The sequence below is a fragment of the Hippoglossus stenolepis genome, chromosome 16, assembly GCF_022539355.2.
Source record: "Hippoglossus stenolepis isolate QCI-W04-F060 chromosome 16, HSTE1.2, whole genome shotgun sequence".
Lineage (NCBI taxonomy): Eukaryota > Metazoa > Chordata > Actinopteri > Pleuronectiformes > Pleuronectidae > Hippoglossus > Hippoglossus stenolepis.
In genome coordinates this window covers 10,404,794-10,432,338 of record NC_061498.1, presented here as the reverse complement: position 1 = coordinate 10,432,338, position 27,545 = coordinate 10,404,794, and the positions used below count along the sequence as shown (strand labels likewise).

At 40.2% G+C, this 27,545-nt stretch overlaps 1 protein-coding gene and 1 pseudogene across 2 annotated transcripts in view; one reads left to right on the top strand and one right to left on the bottom strand.

Moving 5' to 3' along the window:
* aatka (apoptosis-associated tyrosine kinase a) overlaps positions 1 to 5,478 on the bottom strand; it is a 30,986-nt gene extending 25,508 nt beyond the window's left edge. For both annotated transcript variants that reach the window (XM_035179994.2, XM_035179995.2), the window contains exons 1-2: positions 5,086 to 5,478; positions 4,799 to 4,910 (exon numbers count right to left, since the gene is read on the bottom strand). In XM_035179994.2, the coding sequence (XP_035035885.2) occupies positions 4,799 to 4,880 (82 nt within the window). In that variant the 5' untranslated portion in view covers positions 4,881 to 4,910; positions 5,086 to 5,478. The remainder of the gene's footprint in view (positions 1 to 4,798; positions 4,911 to 5,085) is intronic.
* Positions 5,479 to 12,397: 6,919 nt separating this feature from the next.
* On the top strand, positions 12,398 to 19,133 carry LOC118124094 (annotated as a pseudogene).
* Positions 19,134 to 27,545: the final 8,412 nt, after the last annotated feature.

Here is a 27,545-nt window from a genome sequence, read left to right as displayed (position 1 = left end):
CGTTAAGGGACGCAGAGTGGCTCTAGGGTTTTATCCTACTCTTGCTCGAAAGCCCCTGGGGGTCAGTGGGCTGCATTTAGGGAGAAGTAGGCCTTGCTCTGACACAGCCTGGCTTCCCAAGAGGGTGACACGTCCAACAGAAACCCTCTGTTACAGTCTGCACGGAGAGGGGAGAGTTAGGACAGGAGGGAGAGAGGAAAAGAACATTAATGCAGCAGTTGTGAGGTTCGGAAAAAAAACAAGAGGAGTGCACGCATTGAAAGCGAGAGGAGGCAAACACACGTGCGTGGATATGTCAGTCTCAGGAAGGGCTGACAGCCGAGGGAACAGCATGACATAATTAATGGCAGGGTACGGTATCCTCCACAAATTTACATCCTTTCTGCCCTTCCTGAGTCACGCTCTCTGTGAATGACTGCAGATGGCAGAGGGACGCACCGGCCTGCAGAGAGCCATGATAACTGTCATTAACTGGGAATGAGAGCCCAGGAGGACCACCATGGATCAGCATTACGGACCCGTCATGCCCGTCCCCTGACAGCCCTGGCAAGGGCACGCTGCTGGAATAAAGAGCTATCAACTTTGTGACAGACAGATGTTTACAGACAATTTAATGGATTATGTGACTGCTAAACCGGTATGCTGCATGTAAAGGTGCTAGCTGTGGTATTTTGCATCAATAATTCATGCATCTGAGGTATTATTATGATTAACGTGGGAATAGATCATTGCAGAGGAGGCCGACCACCTCTGTTGGTCAGTGATTATTATGAAGCACAAAGAGAATCTGTTGCCGTTCTGCACAAATGGAACCAAAGCCGCTCATTGGCTGTCACGCTGGCAACCAGATGGTTAAAGGAATAAACGGAATGAAAGCTTGTTTATCCTCTTGAGTCAAGTACAGCAGGCAGCACGACTGAGGATTGAAGAATCCTCTCTGCAACAGGAAGCAACACAGTTATTTACATTTTGACAAGGACCTGCACTACGAATCCTGTGGGAGGGATCTATCATTTTAACCATTTAGTGGTCAATCCCCACAGTTAATTAACTGGTGACAGAGAAATGTTAACACATGCGGAGTCTTTAACACACCGGAAGGTTGCATTTACATAATTTTTTATGTAGGGTCAGTAGGGACAGTTAATGTTGACAGATCTCTACAACCGAGTAGGGGTTTCAAAGACTACTCGAGTGCATCGTTTTAGACCAGTTTTTAATCTGGGGGTTTAGCACGGCGCAGTAATAAAGCAAAGGCAGAGGCACCTATAGCAGATATGCAGCACAGTTGTTATTGACAAGCAGTTGTTTATATGTGAATTTAACATTGCAGTGTGGGCGCTGAAGCACCAGACGTGCAGCAAGAGCAAGAGCCGGGAAACAGATCCGGATGTACCAACCATGCAGATTCAGATGCTCCACTGAAATCAACAACACGTAAATACTTTACCAGAGCAGATGAAACAGTTGTAAGGATACAGAAGAAGTGTTTGAAACCCCATGTGAGTTTAGGACTCTATCAACACAAATAAGATGCATGTGCAAACCGATTGCAGACATAGAAATATGCAAGTCTTATACGCAAGTCTTATGATGCAGACAAAGCTAGTGTGTGTGTGTGTGTGTGTGTGTGTGTGTGTGTGTGTGTGTGTGTGTGTGTGTTGCAAAATATCAGAGCAGACAAGTAAGTGTGAGTTATGCAGGCTACCATGCGGTCATTATTCCTCCCATGTTGTTGAGCACATACTCCCACTAATACAGATGCAGTGAATCCACACAACTCATTTTCCACCCCCATGTCTGCTCGGAGCTGTCTTCCTGAACACAAGACAATGCTTACATGATCTTTGCTCGTCTATCTTTTTTATTAGTACCATAAAACATCCTTAGAATCCATCTGCTACACTTGAACCGTGCTTCCTAAATATCTCCACTATACCTTTGACGACCACTTGAGGTGTTGCTAAATGGCTCTCTGGCATTTACAAGAGATTCAACCAGGAGTGATGGAGAGCTTGGTGACAAATTAAATACTGCACGAGTCCCTCTCAAAAACAAACCGAGCGCACACACAGGCCTTCAACGAGTGTGACACCAATAAACCCACATCCCCCACATCATCACACAAGCGCGCACATGAAGGAGACGTAGATGGTTCCCCTTGACTGCTCAAATCCACTTCATTATTTTCCTAGTTCCCCCAGAGGCAGACTTATGTAACTAAAAAGCTTGGTGTTACACGGGGAGAGATAAATAATCAAATGACCCAGTCAGTGGGAGGAGCCCTAAGAGCAAGTCAAGATGCTATTTTCTTTACATCTTTCCCCTACTGCATCACTATCACCTTGGTTAAAGCCTGCAGTGTCCTGTCCATGTGCACGTGAGGACACCCTCACGTGCACATGGACAGGACACTGCAGACACATTTCCTGCATGTGGAATATGAATTTTATGCAATATGTTATGAAAAACCCTGTGTTATTTTCTGCCCACATCAAGGTACTGTCCATAACACTGCCACCTCCAGGAATCAAAAGACACTGCTGAAAGATTGTTGGTGTGTTGTCATCCCGTTGAGTCTGTCTTCTGTTGTGTTGCATATTAAGTCTGCACGGAGAATGCAGCTTTTTTTAATTTGATTTTTTTTTAACAACTCCCCTTACCACGATGAGATCTGCTCGCCTGCTGGGAGAGCTCTCCGTGGTGCTGAAGCAGTAGTATGCCAGGTGCTGGTTGCAGTAGTTGCCACACACGCTGGGCTGTGGTTTCCCCCAAGGATGGTTTGTAGTCAGGAGTCCTGCTATGGTGTGTCCGTCCCCTCCACCAACTGCTATAATGCCGCGCAATGTGATGACGGAGTGGCCCCATGGTGGTTTTCCTCTGCCTTGGTATGTGTTTGTTTATGTGTGACTGTGTGCAGAGGTGGAGCACACTATGTTCCTACATACCCCGAGGCATAGGGAGGAAGTGCGGCTGTGCACGATGACTTGAGTGGACGTTACAGTTCAGACCCAGTCTGACTGTGAGATTTGCTCAATTCAGCAGAACACGGGACAGAACTTCATGTTTAATTAAAGAGTTTGCTAAATCCAAAACGGTGGAATTGTGTAACGTCGGTGGTGCTTTTTATTTTTAACCCTGCTTTTGGTTGCAAAATATGAGGACAGCCTGTTCAGCAGCTACAGCTGACTGACTGCTGTTCATCCTCTTGAAGGGACTCTAGCAGTTCTCTGTCCTTAGCACTGGCCATGAGAATGATTGGTTCCTCTCCACACGCCCCCCTCCATCACCTAGGCAACATTGATTCTCAGTCCAATTACGGGAAAAGGTACAGGATCACTGGTGAGGTGCTATTCTTATGGAAAAATCAAGATAATTATGACAGCGGTTTGGCGATTTGCATTGTCTACTCTGGCTTCATGTAGTGATGTACTTGCTGCCAGAGTCCATCCTGAAATGTCCCTGGGACTCTGAATCCCTCAGAAAGAAAATATGAACGTTTCACTGCACATTCCTGAGGGGAAATGTTCCAAACCTATGATCCCTGCCAGGAATAATACCCAAACAATTAAATTAGGAGATGCCCCAGAAGAGCCACAGTTAGCCGGCATTTTGACCCACAATTCCACTGAGAAACAATTATCTTGCCTCAAATTAACAGATCTCTCATAGGTTTGTGTCATATTTCACTGCACAGGACCAGAGATGGCCGGATCCGCATCCACTACACAGTCAACCGTGAGAACTGCTCTCAGAATAAATATCTAAACACCAACACCCTATGTTTGTTTTACAGAACATCTTAAACGAGAGAATAATAGTGTCTTGTACTTTGCTTTACATAAATAAAGGGCCACAGATATCTCTTATTTCATATTGCATAATGTTGCAATGCACAAGGACATCTTAACACATGGCAAATAACCAATTTGACTTTCAAAAGGAAGCCACTGTCAGTGACTAAGAAGCAGCACACACTAAAAACACAGAATGAGAAGGAAAGAGAGACACAAGATAATAGAGGAGGGTGGAATAATTGGGAGAAGAAGGATCAGCGAGAGTGTGCGGTCTGGTGAGGAGAGATAGAGCCTGACACTTGAGAGCCATTGGGCTCACTGTCATTTGTATGCTGAGCACACTGAGCCCAGTCCGGGGACTCTCTCGATCCTGTTTACTCTTTGCACACAGTTATTTATTCTGCTCCATTTCAGGGCCCTCGCTGCACAGCCATGACTTTCCTGCACAGTGGTCCCGTAGCACTGCAGCAGCACCTGGGTTGTCCTTTGCCAGGCATCACCCCCAGCACCCAGAGGAGGATTGAACGCCAGCTTCCAAAGGGGCACAGAGTAGCGCAGACCTCAAACAACAGTGGGTCACCTCCGTGATGTTGTGGTCGGTCACCATGATGCACACATCCTGGTCATACATGTAGAACACACACACACACAAACACACAGCTGCAGTGGTGCACATGTGGGACCGTGCAGATTCACTGCAGGGACAACTTTTAACCCTCTTGTCACCATAAAGGACTGAGTGAGTGTAAAACATCCACATCTGAGCTAATCTGAGGTTTGAGCTGACTGTGGTTGATGTTATGGCGATGATGCTTCTGCTAGAGACTCAAAATAGATGACATGTACAATACTGCAGCGGCAGGACACTGTGTATGGCCTTGCATCGAGCACCAGAGAGGAGAGAACAGTCTGATCATGCAAAAAAAAAAAAAATCAGCACGCAGGTCTGCAGCAAATGGATAAACGCCCCGATTCCAGTCATCCATCACTTGCATCCTTACCTGTGTCAAAGTGAGAGCTGAAGGCGAAGCTGGGGTTGAAAAATGCCGAAGACATGACAATCACATGTAGGGCAAAGACCATCCTCCTCGCTGCGTCGCAGAAGACAAGAGCCTATAAACACACACACACACACACACACACACACACACACACACACACACACACACACACACACACACACACACACACACACAATGGCAAGGCTATAAATTCCCGACTCAGGTCATTTCAGATTCAAGTAACCTGCAGCAGAAGCAGTGATGCGCAGCGTCTTATTCCCTCACACCTCACAGAGAGCCCCCCGAAAACCCCCGCTCCACCTTCAGCTCGAACAGATGTTGGCAGTGGTTTTCATCTCAGCACATCTGTCGGGTTATTATTCTTCTTCTTCTTCGAAAACAACAACAGTGTCCCCTTCTTCTCCCCCACTGGACAGGTTGAGTGCACCTTTGGGTCCTGTCCGTCACTTAGAGCGAATCAAATCCTGGGATTTGGAAATATCCCATCTGTGTCCCTGTCAGAATAAAACCTGGGTTTGCTATTTAACCCGGTTCACGTGCCGATTGTTATCCTGCACTGGCACAGCAGCTGATTCCAAAAAAAACAAAAGAGAGATGCTTCGGTCAACAACGTCCGTTGGCTTCAGAAAGACTGCGAGACATTTTGCACCAGTGGAAAGCAAGAGTTATTAGTTAGTAAAGGTGCTTCCGCTCCTAGCCTTCAAAGTAAAAGCTCTTGTCTTTTATTTTTTTATTTTGAAAACAAATCCCTCTTCATTTCCGTATTGCGCCACATTTCTTTCCTACATTATGCACACGCATGGTCAGATCTCTATCTATCTATCTATCTATCTATCTATCTATCTATCTATCTATCTATCTATCTAAAAAAAATTGAAAATTGAAAAAAGTCGAGTAAAAGAGGTAAAGAAATTAAAAGAGGTAAAACAAAGGATAATCTCTCTGGAAATTTAAAAATAAGTTGAAAGAGGACACATACAAATACAATAAATAGAACCGTGTCAAATGAATGTATCTGTGAATTTTTTTATAGAATAGAATTAGAGAAAATAGAATGAAATACAATTTTGAAAAAAGCATTTACAGAGTAACACATGCAAAGTATACTTTTTCTGACCTCTAGTGGTTGATGTTCCTGCTTTGTGGTGTATTGTATTGAGTGAGTAGTTAGGACTCTATCAACACAAATATGATTCATGTGCAAACCGATTGCAGACATAGAAATATGCACTTGAGATGTTCAACATCTCAGCCCAAGTCTTATGATGCAGACAAAGCTAGTGTGTGTGTGTGTGTGTGTGTGTGTGTGTGTGTGTGTGTGTGTGTGTTTGTTTGTGTGTGTATATATATACAGTATAGAATAACAGCACAATGTGTTAGAATACCTCAACAAGACGTGTTTGTTCTGTCTCGTCTATCAGGATGACAATACAGACCCAGATGCATTGAAAGATTGTGCATTGTGCATACATTTCAAATGAACTAGAATGAAATGTGCATTATTTCATATTGAAGTTAATCGTCGCCTGATTCATATTGGCTTCGATTTTCCCTGCGTTGGTTGTCGACGTCGTCTAAATAAATTTAAAATCTGGATTTGAAATGACTGACACCACATTGTGCTGTTTAATCTGCACCACCTGATGTAAAGGGATACGAAAATATACAGTACACAGTGTAGTTATGTTGATTGGACACTAGAGAGCAGCACTGGATCGTTGATAGAAAGGCACAGTCATCTGCAGGATGCACCTGAAGGCCTCCTGTCTTTATATAGCTTCATGTAAATTAGGAGGTTCAGAGTCAAATCACTGGACTGGAAACTGATGATTCAGTTATTAGTATTAGTCACTTAACATTCACACTGTCCTAAATGCAGAGAACATTATATGAAGATATTCAATTATTGACTGAAGGATTTAATGATGTATTTAATTGGGGGGATATATATGTTTGCCACTTGGAAATTCATCAACATAAAACCATTATCTAAGTGTCAAATATCTATCCGGAGTTTCTCCTTCCTGTCTTTCCTCTCAGTTTTCAGTGTTGGGAGACCATTTTCTCCAGCACCTTCTTTCTTTCCTCATCCTCCTAACCTCATTCGATCTCATCACCTTCGCGCCATTTCAGCACATCGCCAACATGTTGGGATTCTCCCGCACTTCATCATCGCTGCGAGGCCGACTTACTGGGAGTCGTTCTGCAGCGATTCTTCGGCTTGTCTGGCTGTGGCTTTCTGACCCGTGTGGTCCTGCTGTCGGTGGAGGTGTGGGACGCAGATACAGCTTCCTGTAGACTGGGAGGAGGTGAGAGATAAAGTCACTCATGGACTAAAACTGGGACTTTACTGCAATGCCTACAGGAGAATATTCAGGAGGAGTTCCTCAGCTTGTACCTGAGGTTTCAATTGTGACTGAAAGCCTCCAACTGGTGGGTTTGGTTTTTTCATCAATGCAGACCCATCATCAGACGACAACAGATTATCTGATCTATAAACACTGTGGAGAGGAGACTGCTGTTGCATTACTAGAAGAGGATAAGTCATAGAGGTATCGTTGTGATTGTACTGTGACAAAACCTCTCACTAGCTAATTTGTTTTTTCTCCTGCTGAGACATGTTGACCAACTGTGAAGCCATCAGGCAAGTCATTCACAGAAGGAAACCTCTGATTATACGTATATAATATAGGCAAAGTTGTAAAATGTTAAAACATCCGGATTATTTCGATTACTATACAAATCTAAATTTTAAATAGAGTATAATGTATATATGATATGCTTTAACAAAAAAAAAGTACAACACTAAAACACAAATCATGATCTCAGAAACGGGTTTAAAATTGTAATAGATATTGTTTGCAGAAAATGTTAATATAATTTTCCACTCATCATGATAGAATCAATTAACAGGAAGTGAGCAACAAAGAATCACTATGTTCATTCTGTCCATTGTCACTCCTGGGAAGGAGAAAACTTGTTGTATATGTTCCCCTCCATGTCTCCAGTTTCCACACATACTGCTGATTAGATTAAAACATTATTTTATAGAGAGCTGACACTCGTCTTTATTATTTAATTAGGGCTATAAATAAGGAGAGCGTGTACACAGGTGCATCCTGGGAAGGAGAAAAAGGTGGAGGATAGGAGGTTTGAGATAAATTTTAGTTTTAGCATACAGGTGTTATGAGAACGTTACTACGTTGATTCACTAAACCAAAATAAGGGAAAACTCATTTTCCTCTCTGAGATATTTTGTACCTTTTCAAGTATTAAGTAAATTTTGAGAACAAACTATTTCAGACATGTTTTGGACATAATGATTTTTTATTGAAAGCAACAGTTGCAAAGTTGATAGAACACCACCAATCTTAAAACCTCTATGAACAAGTGTGTCAAGTATACGGGGTCCATTCTCCTGCATGAAACAAAGCACAAGCAGAAAGAAGCGATAGTTTTAATGGTCATTCGGTTTCTATATTTTGTGTGGATTGACTGATATGCTCTTTTTGTCGCTTTGGAGTCAGAGACACTTAGAGGTAAAGCTGGCTCCAGTTCTTCAGCTGACGTCGATGGTTGGATAGCTGCTGATTTGGGAAAGTCTGGTCCGGTTGTTGACAAGGTGCTTGTAGAGATCCCACTGCTCACTGGACTCCACCACTAACCAGGTCACTTCTGCAAAAGGCACAGACTGGACTGGACAGACAGAGCAGAGTGGCTTTGTTGGAGCAGAGCTCAGCACTGGACGGAGGGAAGTACAGTCAGGACAGGATGAGAGGCTGAGCCTGGAAAATACAAGAGGATAATTAGCATTAGGAAGAAAATTATTATAAAAGTATATAGTCTGTAGCATAGGAGTTATGTTGCAGAAGACCAAATATTTACAGTTTGTCTTTTTTAATTAACACTGTTAATAGAATATGATCCATAAGTCTTTCAAACACAGAGAGATGAAGAATTTGTTTCAACAAAAACTGTTATTTGTTTTTCAATATAAACGATTAAATGTGATAAATTGATGTAGATTATGTGTTCTTACTTTTTAAAGCTTATCTAATAACCAAAGACGATTTCAAAAGAGAATCAAGATACGTTAAAACTAACTTATGAACCAAACAACAAATACAGTGGATCATCATTGTTATTGTAAGCAAATAGATTTTACAAAGATTACATTTCACAACATGTTGAACTGATTAGTATATAAGTATATTCTTATTAAAAACAGTAAATCATTTGTATGTAAACATTTGGCCTGTGACTATTGTGGTATTTTGTGTCATATACAAAGGGGGGGATGGAAAGCAAGCGATATGCAAAGAGGAATTTGAATTTGCAAAAAGGCAGTTAAATATTTACAGAATCAACAAACACACATTTATTCTTTTCTGTCCATTTGGGTTGATGAAAATATAAATTGTGTTCATTGATCAGTTAAAGTTCTTACCTGTCACAATCAGCTTGGTCTCTGTCCCAATGCAGGCCTTCAGGATTCAGTTTGTGGCATGGCTGTGGCAAACCTGATGCCTTCTGAGGGGAGAGTGGAGTTGAAACTTCCCAAGGGAGATTCAATGCTCTGTCAGAACGTTCCCATTCTCTTCATCAGTCTGTTTATTTACTAAATTAAAAAAACGGCTGCACTTGTTTCAAACGTTGTGTCTGCAGGAAAATGTATTCAATCACCCTCAATGTTTTTCTTGACTTATAGTGTTTGATGTTGGTCGGGTGTGTTGACAGCAGCTGAGTGTCCCTCCCTGAGGTTTTTGTCAGCAGCAGAATCATTGTGACACGTGTTCAGCAGAGTCGTCCCATGTGTAACAGTAATAAATATAGAGGTTTCCTCTTCATACATAGATCAAACATAACTTATGTCTACTGATGAGTGGATGCGGAATTTGGGAGAAGAGAAACTAGAACCAGGTAAGTGAGAGCGAGCCAAGAGAAACTTAGTACATGATTGAGGAAACCTTCTGGAATCTGTTTATACCATGGTGATTATTAGTAACAGCCCGAAGTAGTCCATGGTGACTGTCTCTCCTTTCCTCACGGTCACAACAGGAGGCTGGGGCTACCACTCCGCCACACCACTTACATCTGAAACAACAAGACCACACGGAGTCAAGAGAAACACACAGACTGATGAATCCAACACGAGGCCGGAGCTGGGTAAGTCAGCCTCACATGTTAGAGCGGTGATGAGAGTGCAGAGGGTCCCCAGCATGTTGTCGTGTGTGTGCTGAGAGTATTTATTACTTGAGAGGAGATGAGGGTCACGAGGGGTTTGAGGATGAGGAGGAGGTGCTGGAGGAGCACTTAATACAACTCTGAAACTGAGAGAGGGAGAGAGGAGGAGGAGTTTTGGCGAGCCTGGCTTGCTGCATGTGTATTTTAATCCTTTGGTGAGAAAGTATTTTCATGCATCCATTTTCTAGAATACTTGTTGATTTGCATACTTGGTTTCCATAATTTTGCAAACTGAAGTGAGTGTTCACGAAAAATGAAAATCCACCTATTATTCACCACCATGTCGATGGAGGGGTGGGTGAAGTGTTTGAGTCCACAAAACACTTTTGGATTTCAGGGTAAACAGCGCAGCCAAACCCAATATAACACGAAGGAGGTATTTACACCATGTTTTTAGTCTGAATGTTCTCAGATTTGCTGGACAGGTTCCAGAGGAGGATATCAGAGGATATTAAGACTAAAAACATGGAGTAAATGAAGCTGTTACAGGTGAGATTTGAATGTCAGGGCTTACGGACACTTGGATGACATCACAGGAGCAGTATGGAGGCTTGATATTGTTTTTTTTCAGTAATGAGTGAATTTTCAGTTTTGGGTGAACTATCCCTTTAAGTCAGTTAAAATCACCTTCATCAAGATCATCTCTTTAGGATATGAACATAATTTAAACACACTACAGTTAAAATGTCTGTGATTAATAAGAGACTTAGATAAACAGTGGTGTTTGCAGTCAGGACAGTTTCCTATCATCTGGCACAGGTCTGATTCTTGACCTTTCGCTTACATGTAGTTATAAATTGTGAGGCGCTTGTGTAATTCAGAGGGAAGAGTGGCATGAGCATGTCACTGATAAAACTCTGTTTCAGCTGCAAACATTATTTCGTTTTCCTGACACAATCTGTCGTGAAATTCATATTAGTTTTTTATAGATGAATGATTCGTGAATGTAACAGAATGAAGCAAGATAGGTAAGTAAATGATGAATAATTTTCATGTTTAAAGAGTCAAATGTTTTATTGTTTTTAAGTGAATTTGAGGGCAGTGTATTATTGGATTACTTAAATGTAGGGTAGGTAGGCATGGTATGCATCATTTAAGTGATGTAGGTGGGAACTTATTAAATAAATACATTTAAATGTTTTAAAGAAATGTCAATCACCACCGCCACACATCTTAGAGCAGTGATGAGAGTACAGACAGCTGTCAGCTGTGGCAGGTGATCAAGCACTGACTATTATAGGGGAAAGGCACAGGAGGGGGCCGCATGTCTAATAACTCCCTCTCTGGATCTGCAGGATGCACCTGAAGGCCTCCTGTCTTTACATAGCTTCATGTAAATTCAGAGTGTCTTTAGAGTCAATTCAATAAGACTAAACTGGATTCAGTGATTAGTATTAGCTGTTCTAGCTCATGAATATTCATGCAGAAAATATGTGGAGGTTAGAACCTGGAAGATGGTTCATTTAAAGTTGCAGAAAACGTATTGACTTCAGCATTCCAGCATCAATTGAAACAGAAATGTGAAGATCTAAACGCTAACAAACCAGCATGAGCGATCGTAGGACTGATAATCTAAATGATGAACAGAAGTGAGATTTCGCTTTAGCAAACCATGAGTTAACTAAAGCTCTCATCCAAGCCAGCTTACCGGCGGACTATATTGTTCCTTTTTCAGGCATCACAATTTTGAAATATTATTGGTCACCTCACTCTGCACAAAAACACACACCAGAGAGTAATAAAGTGAGTAAGTTCAGAACATCTTCACCGGCACAAATGATGATTCCAGGTTTAATACTGGCAGGTTGGTGCTTTTAGTGCAGCAAAGGTTTCAAGACTGTACTTTTCTCCTCCTGAGATGCACCTGCACGCTCTCTCTCGTAGCTCCATGTGAACAAAGAGGTCGGGTGTCAGTGAAATCCCAAAGTTTAAAAGGAAAAGTCTTGAATCAACTTGATGATATTACATCAAACACAAAACGTTTCTGTAATATCAATTTAGATCCTGTAATCAACCTATATTCATCTTACCATTCACACTGTCCTATATGCAGAGAACATTATATGAACATATTCAATTATTGACTGGAAGGATTTAATGATGTATTTAATTGGGGAGAATATATATGTTTGCCACTTGGAAATTACTTCAAAGAGCAAAACCATTATCTAAGTATGTAGGATTCAATTTAAAGCCTCCTCCTGTCCCTCTCTCAGTTTCAAGTTTGTATTAAATTGCTCCTCCAGCACCTCCCTTCCTCATCCTCCAAACCCTCTCATCTGACCTCATCAGCCTCCTCAAGTGACAAGGCCACTCTCAGCACACACTGACAACATGCTGGGGACCTCTTGCACTCATCACCGCTCTAACATGTAAGGAGGCTGACTTACTGCAGCTCCGGCCTCGTGTTGGATTCATCAGTCTGTGTGTTTCTCTTGACTCCGTGTGGTCTTGTTGTTTCCAGGTGTGAGTGGTGTGACGGTGGTGACACAGAAGCCTCCTGTTGTGACCGTGAGGAAAGGAGAGACAGTCACCATGGACTGTAACCTGGGGACTGTTACTAACGGCTATGCTTTCTGGTATAAACAGATTCCAGGAGGAGTTCCTCAGTATGTACTAAAGTTTTATCATGAATATAGCTCTCCAGGCTATGGTTCTGGTTTCTCTTCACCCAAATTCACATCCACTCATCAGTCGACAACAGATTATCGTTTGATCATAAACAACGTGGAGGAGGGAGACTCTGCTGTTTATCATCAGCGATGGGACAGCTCTGCTAAAGAACACGATCACAGTGATTCACACTGTGACAAAAACCTCTCACTTAACACTTCTGCTTTTCTCCTGATGGACACATGGACCAATTGTGAAGCTATCAGGTGATGCTTCCTCTGTCCACAGAAGTTGAAACCTCTGATGATACGTGGAGAGAAAGAGAGCAAATGTAACAAAGAAAGACTGGGATTTATTTTCTTGATTATAAAAGCAAATCAAATTTTTAATATAGAGATTTTATATAGCTTTAACAAAAAGTACAACACTAAAGCACAAATCATGATCTCAGAAAAGTTTTTAAATTGTTGAAATAATTATTGTTACAAAATGTTAAGAGGTCTTCCACCAATACAGTTAAATTCACTATAGGAAGTGGAGGTCAGGAAATGAATGTTCATTAAGATTAAATTTCTATTACAAAGTAGATTACATCTTAGTATAAGCTGAGATTAGTTATTCTATACCAATCTAATCAAGCCAATGGCTCCTTCGACAGGTGTCACTCACTGTGATGTGCAGGATGCATTATGATTTCCACAAAATGACTAAATAAATTCAAGTCCTAATCAGAGCAGTCACAAACAGGACGCTAGCAGAACAGCATCTGAATTTATCGTATGAACCACAGGGGATAAACCATGTTTAATACTGAAGATAATGACACTTAGTTAGGAATAATTAACTTCTGTTTGGTTTTTCTTTTCTAACAGATGCATTGTTGACTTTTTAGCATTTGTCATTGGAGAACCATAGTCAACTGAAGTTTTTTAAACCACTCCCGGGAAGGAGTAAGACTTGTTGTATATGTTCCCCTCCATGTCTCCAGTTTCCCCAATAACATACCGCTATTTGGAGAAAGATATTTTTAAAGAGAGCTACATTTAATTTTTTGTATTTGATTTAGGGCTGAATAAGGAGAGCGGTAAGAAAAATCAAAGGTATAAGGCAGGAGTGGAGAGGGGTGATGTTTCTGAGGATGAAAATTCAGTTTCAGTTACTTTACAGGTTTTATGAGAACGCATTACATTGATTCACTAAACCTGTTAAGGGAAACGACGGTTTCTTAGAGATTGTGTTTGTTATAGTGAGATGGATTGAGCAAAAACAGAAACAAACTTTGCTGTCATTTGTATGAGAAATGGCAGCAGGAGAATCAGGCTGGTGAAGATGAGAAGAGATTAAAGACTGGCTATTCTAGCCAGGAGAAATGAAACTATTTCAGACGTGTTTTGACATAATGATTTTACAAAGCAACATGTGCAAAGTTGATAGGAACACCATCACGAACCCCTATGAATGGGTGCTTCAAAGAAGAACGATTTTCCTGCATGAAACAAAGCACAAACAGGAAAAAAGTTAAAGTGATGGAAGGACATCTGTTCTCTGTTGGTTTTTCAGGTGGATTTTATTTGCGTTTAGATGTTTTCTTCATTGGGAAGTCGTATACTTACATGGGGGTAAAGTTTGTCCAGTATTCAGTCCACGCCTGACGGCTGCAGGCTGGCATTGGGAAGCTCAGATCCGCTGCGACTGGCAAAGGTAGAGATCCCACTGCTCACTGGACTCCCACCTGCCTAAATCTAGGTCACTTCTGCAAAGGCACAGATCGACTGACAGACAGAGCAGAGTGGTTTGTTGGAGCGGAGTCAAATGATGGAGGGAAGACAGTCAGGATGAGAGGAGAGAGGCTGGAGCTTAAATATAATAACACATATTAATACTTTAGAATACACTGATTGATGAGAACATGACAGTCTCAGGAAGGATAAAGAGTTTTCAAAGTGTAGAAGCACTCCAAATATTTACAGTTTGTCTTTTTTTAATTAACACTGTTCATAGAATAGGATCTTGTAAGTTTTTAAAACATTATATACATTTATTAATTGTGTGGGCTCCAACAAAATCATATTTTTTTCCAATACAAACGATTTCTGTTTTTGTGAGAAATTATGACAACAAGTTCTACTTTTGTGTCATCTAACCAGACGATTTAGTGCAGACAATTAAGATAATGCTAAAAACTAATCCTATGAACTAAACAACAAATACAGTGGACTACTTCATGTATATTGTGGGTGTAAATAGATTTTACATAGATTAAATTTCACAACATGTTGAACTGATTAGCAGGTGAGGTCTTGAGTTAAAACAGGCAAATCATTTGTATAAACATTTGGGCTCAGATCATTGGTATATTTCTCGTGTCATATGGCGGTAAGTGTGGGACTAAGTGTAAAGCTGTATACAAAAATATAAGAATCTTAAAATCACTTAAAAAAGGTTAAATATTTTACAGAATCAACAAACACACATTTATTCTTTCTGTCCATTTGGGTTGATGAAAATATAAATTGTGTTCATTGATCAGTTAAAAAGTTCTACCAATACAATCAGCTTGGTCCCTTTGTCCGAATACTACAGTGATTCAGTTTGTGCACATGGCTGTACAAACCTCCTGACGCCTTCTGAGGGAGGGAGCTGAAACTTCCTGTTGAGACCAACGTTCACTGTGAACGTCTCATTCTCTTCATCAGTCTGTTTATTTACTAAATTGGCAAAATCTACAATTTATGGTTTCAAGTATTTTATGTCTTGCAGGAGAATTTATTCAATCACCCTCAATGTTTTCTTGGACTTATAGTGCTTTGATGTTGGCCTGTGTGCTGACAGCAGCTGAGTGTCCCTCCCTGAGGTTTTGGTCATGTGTGGAATTAGCTGTGGACACGTGTTCTTTAGCAGAGTCGTCCCATGTGTGACAGTAATAAACAGCAGAGTCTCCTCTCCACGTTGTTTATGATCAAACGATAATCTGATGTCGACTGATGAGTGGATGTGAATTTGGGAGAAGAGAAATCAGAACCATAGCCTGGAGAGCTCCATCCATGATAAACCTCACTACATGCTGAGGAACTCCTCCTGAATCTGGTTTATACCAGCGAGCAGATTTAGAGCCAACAGTCCCTGTGTTGTAGTCCATAGACTAGCTCCTTCTTTCTGCCATGTTAAAGAGGAGGCTTCGGCTTACCATCACGGCACGATCACATCTCCGTGCCAAAAGGACTGGCCTACGAGCCAAGAGCATAGACTATGAATCACACGAGTCGGAGCTGCAGTAAGTCAGCCCCACATGTTAGAGCGGTGATGAGGGAGAGGGAACCCAGCATGTTGTCAGTGTGTGCTGAGAGGGCCTGTCACTTGAGAGGGTGATGAGGGTCAGATGAGAGGGCTTGGAGGATGAGGAGAGAGGTGCTGGAGGAGCAATTTAATACAAAACCAGAACTGAGAGAGGGACAGAGAGAGTTATGGTTCTGTATGGAGTTTGTCATGTGTAATTTTTAATTATGGAGAAATATTTCCTCCATCAGCTATGTAGGTGAATACTTTATTGATTGTATGGTGTTTGGGTAATTTTTGTAACTAATGGAGAAGTCATCAAAATTTGACTACTATTATTCACTAATGCCATGCCGATGGAGGGTGGGGTGAAGTGTTTGAGTCCACAAACACTTTGGATTTCAGGGTAAACAGCGCTGCAGCCAAATCCAATATAACAAGAAAGGAGGTAATTTACACCCATTTTTTTAAACTGGAATGTTCTCTGTGATCTACGTGTGAACGTGGCTCCAGAGGAGGATATCAGAGGATATTAAGACTAAAACAGGGAGTAAATGAAGCTGTTACAGGTGAGATTTGAATGTCAGGGCTTTACGGACACTTGGATGACATCATTAGAAGCAGTATAGAGGCTTCTTGATATTGTTTTTTTTCAGTAATGAGTAATTTTCAGTTTGTATCTATCCTTTTGTTTATGAAAGGTCAACAATACCAAGACATTTAGTTATTTTCACCACATTCATTTGCTTAGAGACAAAATGATATTTAAAGATGACTTAGTGAAATGTACATTGACCAAATAGCACTTTATTAAACAGTAAGTTGTAATAGATAGTTTCCTATCATTCTACACAGGTCTGACCCTTGACCTTTTCTATTTACATGAAGTTATCAGGAGAGGCGGCTGGTGTATCTCCTGTAGCAGGTGGAAGGTGAGGTTACGTCACTGGAGGAAACTGTTTAGTTGTAAATGATTGACTGTTCTGACTTGTCAACTGCTCATGAAATCAATCATATTAATGATTCTTTGAATGTAAAGAATGAAGTATGATAGCAAGTAAATTATAGTTACTTTTTCCTGTCAAGAGTCTAAAATGTTCACATTTACTTCTTTTTTAATTGACTAGAGTATGGTATTTTTATTTTTAAATGTAGGTAGGCATGGTATGCATCATTTAAGTGATGTAGGTGGGGACTAATTTAATAAAAGCATTTAAATGGTTTAAAGAAATGTCAATCACCACCGTCACACATGTTAGAGCAGTGATGAGAGTGCAGACAGTTGTCAGTGTGTGCTGAGAGGGGCCTTGGAACCTGGAAAGTGAGCTGACTGCAGACAGATGAGAGGGTTCAGAGCACAGACTGTAAAGATGGCCGACGTGCCTGCTCCCCTGAAGTGAAGCCAAAGTGACTCCATCACCCCCTAGTGGCTGCCTGCAGATGATTTTACATTTCTCCCAGCAACATATCAGACCTTGTTTTAAAGACAATTCTAAAAACTGTCGGGTCACATATATATTTAGAGTCTATGGTTTGGAGGATGCAACACTGTAACTGCTGCACAAGGCGAGTGGAGCTGTTCGACCTTCATGCCTAACTACGTCCTGCGTATTGTCAGCAGAGGCAAAAGCTTTTATTTGTACAATAAAATAAATGAAGAGTTTGTTGTTGCTGATTTAAAGTTACTTAACATTTGGGGATAAAACCACTACCTTTATTTTAACAAACTCATCATAATAATTAACTCTCATTAATAACATTCCTCATCATATTGTAGTAAGAAGATGCATAGCTGCTGTACTTTTGTAAAAAATTGTTCCTTACCTAGAAAAACTAGGCTCCTGATGTCGACTGACGTACTGTAAAGATTTTGTTTCCAATAATTACATAAACAAAACAAGTAAAAACAAGACAATTGAGTTAGCAATAATTTATTTACATTGTATTACATAATTATATACATAATCATCTATATCATCTGTCATCCATCCATCCATCCAAAGTTCTAAAAAATAAATAATCAGAAAGCAAAGTTTAGAAACAAATGTCAAGCAAAATATGATATTGAAAAAATTTAAGTAAAAGAGGTAAAGAAATTAAAAGGGTTAACATTAATGAAATCGAAAAATCTATATGGAAATTTAAGTACGTGTAAAATGAATGTATGTGTAAGATATAAAAATAAATAAAAATAGAAAATAGAATATTGGCTTTTTCGATTTTCCCTCTGTTGGTTGACGTCTATTAAATTGCTTTGTGCTATAAACTGTCACTACAATGTACAATAATTACAATATATAATATTCAATTTAAATCTGGATCTTAAGAATAACTGACCCCACATTGTGCTGTTTAACTGCACCACCTGGACAGCAAAGGAATACAACATCTACAGCATACAGTGTAGTGATGTTGGATTGACATCAGAGAGCAGCACTGATCAATATAGAAAGGCATAGGGGGTTCAGGCTCTAACTCCCTAATTGCAGGATAAATTGAAGGCCTCCGGTCTCTTATATAGCTTCATGTAAATTAGGAGGTTCAGAGTCAAATCACTGGACTGGAAGCTGATGATTCAGTGATTAGTATTAGTCAGTTCTATTTTATGAATATTCATTTTGAAAATATGTGCTTGTGTCTTGCAATAGATGCCTCATTTTAAGTAGCAGAAAACGTATTGAAATCCCATTTAATTGGGGGAAGCAGAGAAGTGCCACTTAAATTATCAACATGTTCTGTTGTCGGTACAATAGACCAACGAAGCCTTCCTTCCGTCCCTCTCTCGGCTTCAGGTTTGTATTAAATTGCCCTCCAGCACCTCCTCTCATCCTCCTAACCCTCTCATCTGACCTCATCACCTCTCATGACAAGGCCACTCTTGTGCACACACACTGACAACATGCCAATCTTCACCTCATCACCGCTCTAACATGTATGAGGCTGACTCACTGCAGCCCTCCTGGGCCTCTGCAGGCTTGGATTCATCAGTCTGTGTGTTTTCTGACTCCGTGTGGTCTTGTTGTTTCCAGGTGTGAGTGGTGTGGACGGTGGTGACACAGAAGCCTCCTGTTGTGACCGTGAGAGTGGAGAGACAGTCACCATGGACTGTAACCTGGGACCACTTGCTGTTTCTGTCACAAGTATAAACAGATTCCAGGAGGAGTTCCTCAGCATGTACTGAGTTTTCATCATGGACTGAGCCTCTCTGCAACCTATGGTTCTGCTCTTCTTCTCCCAAATTCACATCCACTCATCAGTCGACAACAGATTATCGTTTTGATCATAAAACAACATGGAGAGAGAATTGTTGATTATCAGTGAGGGATGCTCTGCTAGTGAAGCTGTACCAGTGATTTACACTGTGATGTGTTCCTAATGAACACTTCTGCTTTTCTCCTGCTTACAAGACAGTTGACCGATTTTGTAGCTTATCAGGTGATGTGCTTGTCCACAGTTGAACCTCTGATTATACGTATAATATAGCAAAATTCAAATGTTAAAACATCCCCAGATTATTTCCTTCTGGATTACGACACAAATTCTAATTTTGTGATTATATATATCTGATATGCTTTAACAAAAAAGTCCAACACTAAAGCACAAATCATGATCTCAAAGTTAAATTGTTGAAATAATGGTCTTCATTGCTAGAAAATTTTACTATAACTTTTCCACTCATCATGAAACAATCAATTAACAGGAAGTGAGCAACAAAGAATCAATGTTCAGTTGTTGATTAAGAAATTTCAATGTAATAAAAGTGTGACGACATCTAGTGATGGTTGAGGTGATTAGTTATTCTATACCAATCTAACTGCTTTACCATTCTTCATTTATATGTCACCTATCAATGTGTGATGATTAATATAATTTGGCCAAAATTACTAAATAATTCAAGTCCTAATCAGAGCAGTTTCACAAACAGGACGTCAGGAGAAATGTTATCTGTGAAATTACATCAGTATTAACCACAGGGTACAAATTTTCATGTTTAATATTTGTAGATATTTTAGAGAAGTGAAGTAGGAAGAATTAGTGCTCCTGTTTGTTACTTTTTTTCTAACAGATGTATTGCTGTTTTTTTAGAGACGTCATTGAGAACCATAGCTGTCTGAGGTTTTGACTTAATTTCTGGGGTTGAGAAATTTATGTGTAGGTCTCTCCATACCCCCAGTTTCCACACATACTTGCTGATTAGATAAAACATTATTTTAAATAGAGTTTGACACTCGCTTCGGTCATCTCTTTTTTGACATCCTGTGTTAAAATACACTTTCAATGGAGAGCTAGTTTACCTGAATTTTTATTTTTGCTGAATGATATTCTTAACACTCATTTAGTAATTATATAAATTTTTGTTTCTTTTAAAATGGAATACTGTTCTCTGACATTGTGATTATTCATTCTGCTGTGCTCTGTTTTATTACGCCAGTTTGCAAAGCCATTTGCTCTCATATATAAAGTATTATCCGGTCAGAAACCCTGCCTCCTCCATGTTATGGTCCTATCCACTGACCATTGCACTGTACATGTCAAATACCTTTTTTAGGTAGTTCTCATCACACTGATGTATGTTTGAGTGTTATTGATACTATAAAAAGGGGTTAACATCATGATTATTGAGACTGATTTGTGATTGGCTGAGAGCGTGCTTCGTCAGGACCTCGATATTGCAGCCCCATCCTTGATCTCATTCATGCAGTCGCTTAGCTCCACATGAAATAATTGCAGAAAAACAGGCAGAATTTCACAAGCATTTATATTTTAGCTTTCCTCTCTGGAAAGTGGGAGGAAGTGGAGGTGCGTTGTCCATCTATATTTGAGGGCTGACAGCTGGAGTTAGAGCACCATTCCCTGGTAGGTGGCATTGGAGAGCCCCTCGCCTTATAAGGACAGGTGTGGGCAATGACTGCCTCTGTCTTACGTGCTCCGGCACATGGGGACTGTTGTGTTTGTGCAGGTAAGTGGAGACTGGGAGAAAGGAGATGTTTTATGGCTTTGCTGGAAACTAATGAGGTGTCTTGACATTCAGTTGGGTGGCTGGGCTCTGACTCACAGATTTCTGTGGCCCCATGTTTGAGAGAAGAGTCCAGGTCTTACCCTCTCCCCTGTTTGAGCCACAGTACAGAGTCAGTCATCCATTGTCGCAGGGGCCCTCATTGAGCAAGGTAATATTTAATAGCAATGTAACCTGCCTTCAATGTTTTTTTAAATATATTTTATTGTGACCCTGAACCAACTGAGTCCCCCCTTGCTCTTGTTTTAGGAAGCTGGACGTAGGATGCACACCACTTGCATGCAGTGTGTCCCACCTGAAGGGTGGTGGTCACTTGAACAGGGGTTAGGGTTTAGTCCTCTTGCAGTGTGTTGCAGTGATCACCTGGGTGCTCAGCCGTGGTGGTGTCTATTTGGGGTTTCAGAGAATCTCTGGCTGTGGTAAGTACGCGTCTGCATAATGGTCCCCGCTATTTCGTTAAAGTGTGTTGTTCTCAGCTCCCAGTATTTTGTTATTTGAGCTTTTATAAAACTAAAACAGAGTAATTATTTGTTTTACTTATAATTGTCTTTATCTTTTTCTTTTCAGGTCTTCCATCTCTACTCTGTTGCATTGCTGAATAAAGATTTAATTTTGAACTGTATGTCTCTGCTTTTCCTGAACCCCCAAAATGTGATGCTGTCCAGACAGACTGAGGTCATTGGGGTCTAGTGAGACCATAATAATAATTACAGTATATAATAAATTTAAATCTGATCTTAAGAATAACGATTCCCACATTGTGCTGTTCAATCTGCACCACCTGATGAGAAGGGATAATAAATCTACAGTACACAGTGTAGTGATGTTGATTGTGAGACCAGAGGAACACTGATATTGATAGAAAGGCACAGGGGGGCCTGCGTTCAACTCCTCTCTGATCTGCAGGATGAATTTATTGGCCTCTGTCTTTATATAGCTTCATGTAAATCAGAGGTTCAGAGTCAATTCACTGGACTGGAAACTGATGATTCAGTGATTATATTAGTCGTCCTAGTCATAATATTAATTTAGAAAATTTGTACACGTGCTTGTGTCCTGCAAGAGGCCATTTTGAAGGTACAGTGTATTGATCTCCCATCTCCGGCATCAATCAAAACAAAGAAACGAAGATTCAAACAAGTGTAAGGCAAAAACCAGCATGAGTGACATCTGTAGGATCTTGATAAATCTTTTAGAAACCATATAGAAGTGGATGTTAGTAAACCAAGTGAGTTTAACCACAGCTCATCCGGCTGGGCCATTTGTTGACTTCGGGAGTTGTCTTTTTCTTTTCAGGCATTAACAAATTTGGAAATATTATTGGTCACCTCACTCTGCACAAAAACATACACCAGAGAGTAACATGGATAAGTTCAGAACATCTTCACCGGCACAAATGACAATTCCAGGTTTAATATCAAGGCGTTTGCATTTTTAGTGGAGCAGCGTCTCTCCATGACTCACTTTCCTCCCTCCCAGGATGCACCTGCACGCCTCCTCTCTCGTAGCTCCATGTGAACAAAGAGGTCGGGTGTCAGTGAAATCCCAAAGTTAAAAGAAATGAACAACTCTGACATATTGCACCATAAAATGTTTCTGTAATATCAATTTAGATCCTGTAATTCAACTCTTATATTCATTCTTAAGATTTCCATTTGTCCTAAATGAATATTGTATTAACATCAATGAAGTGACTGAAGATTGAATGATGCATTTAATTCGGGGAATATATATGTTTGCCACTAGTGTTCACATCAACATAAAACCATTATCTATGTCAAATAGATCTAATTTGAAGCTCCTCCTCCTGTCCCTCTCTCAGTTTCAGAGTTGTATTAAATTGCTCCTCTAGCACCTCCCTCCTCATCCTCCAAACCTCTCATCTGACCTCATCAGCCTCTCAAGGACAAGGCCACTCTCAGCACACAATTATTAATATACAGTGGACCCTGCAGACTCTACCACCGTCTAACATGTGGTTGAGGCTGACTAACACCTGCAATGTTGATCTATCAGCCTGTGTTTCTCGACCCGTGTACTTGTTGTTTCAGGTGAGTGTGGTGTGACGGTGTGGTGACACAGAAGCCTCCTGCTGTGACTGTGGGAGAAAGGAGAGACAGTCACTCATGGACTGTAACCTGTGGGACTGTTACAGCTGACTGTTATGGCTGTAAACAACTCCAGAGAGTTCTCTGTAAATAAAGTTGTCAGTATCATAGCTTCCAGGCTATGGTTCTGGGTTTCTCTTCACCCAAATTACACATCCACCATCGTTTATACAGATTATCGCTTGATCATAAACAACGTGGAGGAGGAGACTCTGCTGTTTATCACTGTAGCGCAATGGGACAGCTCTGCTAATAGCATGTATCACAGTGATTTACACTGTGACAAAACCTCCTACCTAACACTTCTGCTTTTTTCCGTTGATATATAAGACCTCCACTGTGAAGCCAACAGATGCTTTCAAAAGGTAGGTTGAACTGGATGATACGTATATATAATATATAAATGGGGCCATAAATATCAAAGATTATTTTCCTGGATTACAAAACAAATCAAAAATGTTGCATTATAGATAATTGAGTGTTTTTGTCAAAAATACTCAAAGCACAAATCATGACCCTGCAAAAAGTTTTACATTTTTTTAATAATTATTTTTTTCAAAATGTTAATATAACTTTCCACTCATTATGAAACAATCAATAAGATAGGAAGGTGAGCAACAGTAATTGTCAAATTATTTAAATGATTTAAAATGTTCTCTGTGAAATCACACTGTATTAATCCACAGGCATTAAACCCACATGTTTAATACTGCAGATACGTATCTTAAAGTTAGAAGAATAATTCCTCTGTTTGTTTCTTTTTCAATATATTGTTGCTCTTTTAAGCATTTGTCATTGGAGAACCATAGTCAACTGAGGTTTTTCACACTCTTGTGATTCTGAATGAGAAACTTGCTGGGAGATGTTTCCTCCACGCTTCCAAGTTTACACATACTGCTGATTAGGATTAAACATTATTTTATAGAGAGCTGACATCATCTGTATTATTTAATTAGGGCTATAAATAAGGAGAGTGTACAGGTGCATCCCAAGGAGAAAAGCTGGAGTGGAGAGGTGATGCTTCCGAGGATGAAAATTCAGATCTCAGCATTATAGGGGGCAGGAGAACGTTACTAAGACTGATTCATCAAACCAAATAAGGGGAAACTAATTTTTGCCTCTTGAGATATTTTGAAATTTTTTTTAAAAGTATTAAGTAAATTTTACTGACAAAACAGAAACAACCTTTGCTGTCATTTGTGTTGAGAAACGTTGTTGGCAGAATCAGGCGACAGAAGTTATTGTTATATCAAAATATCATTGTCTCAGCTGCAGGGAAAACAAACTATTTTCGATGTTTTTGGAAAAACATTTTATTGAAAGCAACAGCAAAGTTGATAGAACACCACCAATCTAACCCTCACAACGTAATACAAGCATACAACCATTCTCCCGCATGGAACAAAGCACAAGCAGAAAAAAGAAGCAGGTTTTAGCACGGTGATTCTGCTCCTCTGTTATTCTTCAGTGGTGCAGACGGACTTGTTGATGTTCTTCTCTGACGTCTGGGAGCCCAGAGACACTTTACATGTGTAAAGCTTGTCCATGTTCCAGTCACACGTCCGGATGGCCAGATAGCTGCTGATTTGGAAAGTCTGGTCCGGTTGTTGGACGGCGGTGCTGGTGAGATCCCCACTAGCCACTGGATCAACCCACTCACCCAGGGTCACTTGGGTTAAAGGCACAGACTGACTGACAGACAGACAGAGTGGCTTTGTTGTTGGGAGCTCAGCACTGACGGAGGGAAGACAGCTTGTGATTAGAGGAGAGAGGCTGAGCCTGGAAATACAACAAGGATATTAATACTAGGAATACACTGATTGATGGAAAACATGACAGTCTCAGTGAAGGATAAAGAGTTTTCATGCTGCAGAAGCATCTAAAATATTTACAGTTTGTCTTTTTTAATTAACACTGTTCATAGAATATGATCCATAAGTCTTTCAAAACATTTTTACATTTATTGATTGTGTCTAACAAAATCATATTTGTTTTCCAATACAACTATTTCAGTCAGTGACATTTAAGTTCTTACTTTTTGTGTTTATCTAATAACCAAAGACGATTTCAAAAAGAGAATTAAGATACGTTAAAAATTAATCCTATGAACCAAACAACAAATACAGTGGATCATCATTGTTATTGTAAAGGTAAATAGATTTTACAAAGATTAAATTTCTCACAACATGTGGAACTGAATAGTATAAGTGGTATCTATTAAAACAGGGAATCATTTGTACAAAACATTTCCAATGTTGAGACTAGCAAAATTTCTGTGTCATATACAAAGTGTGGTGGTCATGCAGGCTGATATAAAATATAACAATCTTAAATCATCAAATAAAATAATATTTTATAATTCACAAACACACATTTATTCTTTTCTGTCCATTTGGGGTTGGATGCAAAATATCACACCAGAAGTTACTGATCAGTTAAAAAGTTCTTATCATTATTGTGCTTTTGGTCCTTGTCCACACGAAGAGTGATTCAGTTTGTGCACATGGCTGTACAAAACCTCCTTACGCCTCTGAGGAAGTGGAAAGAAACTTCCAGCGAGGTTCACGCCTGTCGTAATGCCCTATCTTCATCAGTCCATGTTTATTTGTCAAATTAAAAATCACAATTTGTTTCAAAGACAGGTCGTAGTGAGAATTTATCTAACACTTCACATTTTTTCTATTCTATAGTGTTGATGTTGGTCGGGCAAAAGTTGACAGCAATGAGTGTCCCTTCCTGAGGTTTTTGTCACAGGTAAATCACTGTGATACAGCTCACCAGTGGCTGTCCTTAAGGTGCCACAGTATTAAATAGCAGGTTTCTCTCTGTTTAAAGTTATATTTCAAATGATATTCAGTTGCCACTGATGAGTGGATGTGAATTTGGGAGAAGAGAAAACCAGAACCAGGTCTGAGAGTTTGATCCATGATAAAACCTCACTATAGCCGTGAGGAACTCCTGGAATTCACATACTTCAGTAAGCATAATTGCAGTAACAGTCCCCAGGTTACAGTCCATGAGACTGCCCTCCTTCTCACGGTCACAACAGGAGGCTTCTGTGTCACTACCTGGCCACACCACTCACACCTGGAAACAACATTCACACGGAGCCAGAGAAACACACAGACTGATGAATCCAACACGAGGCCGGAGCTGCAGTAAGTCACTCCTTACATGTTAGAGCGGTGATGAGAGTGCAGAGGTCCTCAGCATGTTGTCAGTGTGTTGAGAGGTCTTTAGTCACCAGAGAGGGAGATGAGTGGCCGATGGAGGGCTTGAGGATATGAGAGAGGTGCTGGAGGACAATTTAAAACAACTCTGAAACTGAGAGAGGGATAGGAGGAGGAGCTTGGTTAAGTCTGCATGGTTTGTCATGTGTACTTAATCCTCTTTTATGGAGGTTATCAGCACTGGCTTTTTTTCATAGTGTAGGTGAATACTTTCAATATTTTGTGTGTTTTACAGTGTTTCCATAATTTTGGTAAACTTAAAGGGATAGTTCACCAAAAATTGCAAATCCACTCATTATCTAATGAATAAACATGGAGGGTATGAAGTGTTTGAGTCCACAAAACACTTTTGGATTTCAGGGGTAAATAAAGACAAAAGCTGGGTCCATAACACGAAAGGAGGTATTTACACCATGTTTTTAGTCTGAATGTTCTCTGCATCCACGTGCAGAATCGGCTCCAGAGGAGATACCAGAGGATATTAAAGACAAAACATGGAGTAAAATGAAGCTGTTATGAGGTGAGATTTGAAATGCTAGCTTTTACGGACAATTTTTTCGATGACATCACAGGAGCAGTATGGAGGCTTGATATGTATTTTTCAATGCGAGTGAATTTTCATCGCAGTGAACCATCACTTTAAGCTTGGCGTTAAATCACTCCTCTCTATCAAGATTTGACTAGTCACAACAATCATCATTTAGATATGAATACACTTAAAACACATCACAGCAAAAGTCAGCATTTGACCAAACAGCACTATAAAAACAGTGGTGTGTTTGGTAGCCTAGGGACAGTTTCTACTATTCCACAGGTCTGACCCTTGACCTTTCAGCTGCAGATGAAGTTATAAATCAGGAGAGGTGGGCTGCAGGCATCCCGGGCAGAAGAGGTGAGGTTTGAGAGGTTACGCCTTACTTATTAAAAACTCAGAAACAGCTGCAGCTCATTTGACTGTCTTTGAGACGGTCAACTGCTCATGGGTGAAATCACATTTGTTTTTTCTAACACATTCTGAATGCAATGAATGAAGTATGACAGTGTAAGTAAATGATGAATACTGTGTGTTGCAGAAGAGTAAAAATGTTCACATTTGTTTTTAACTGACCTAAGGTGGCGTGTATTTTTATTTTAAAATGTAGGTAGGTAGGCATGGTGGCGCATCATTTAAGTGATGTAGGTGGGGACTAATTTGTTAAAAGACGAATGGTTTAAAGAAATGTCAATCACCACCGTCA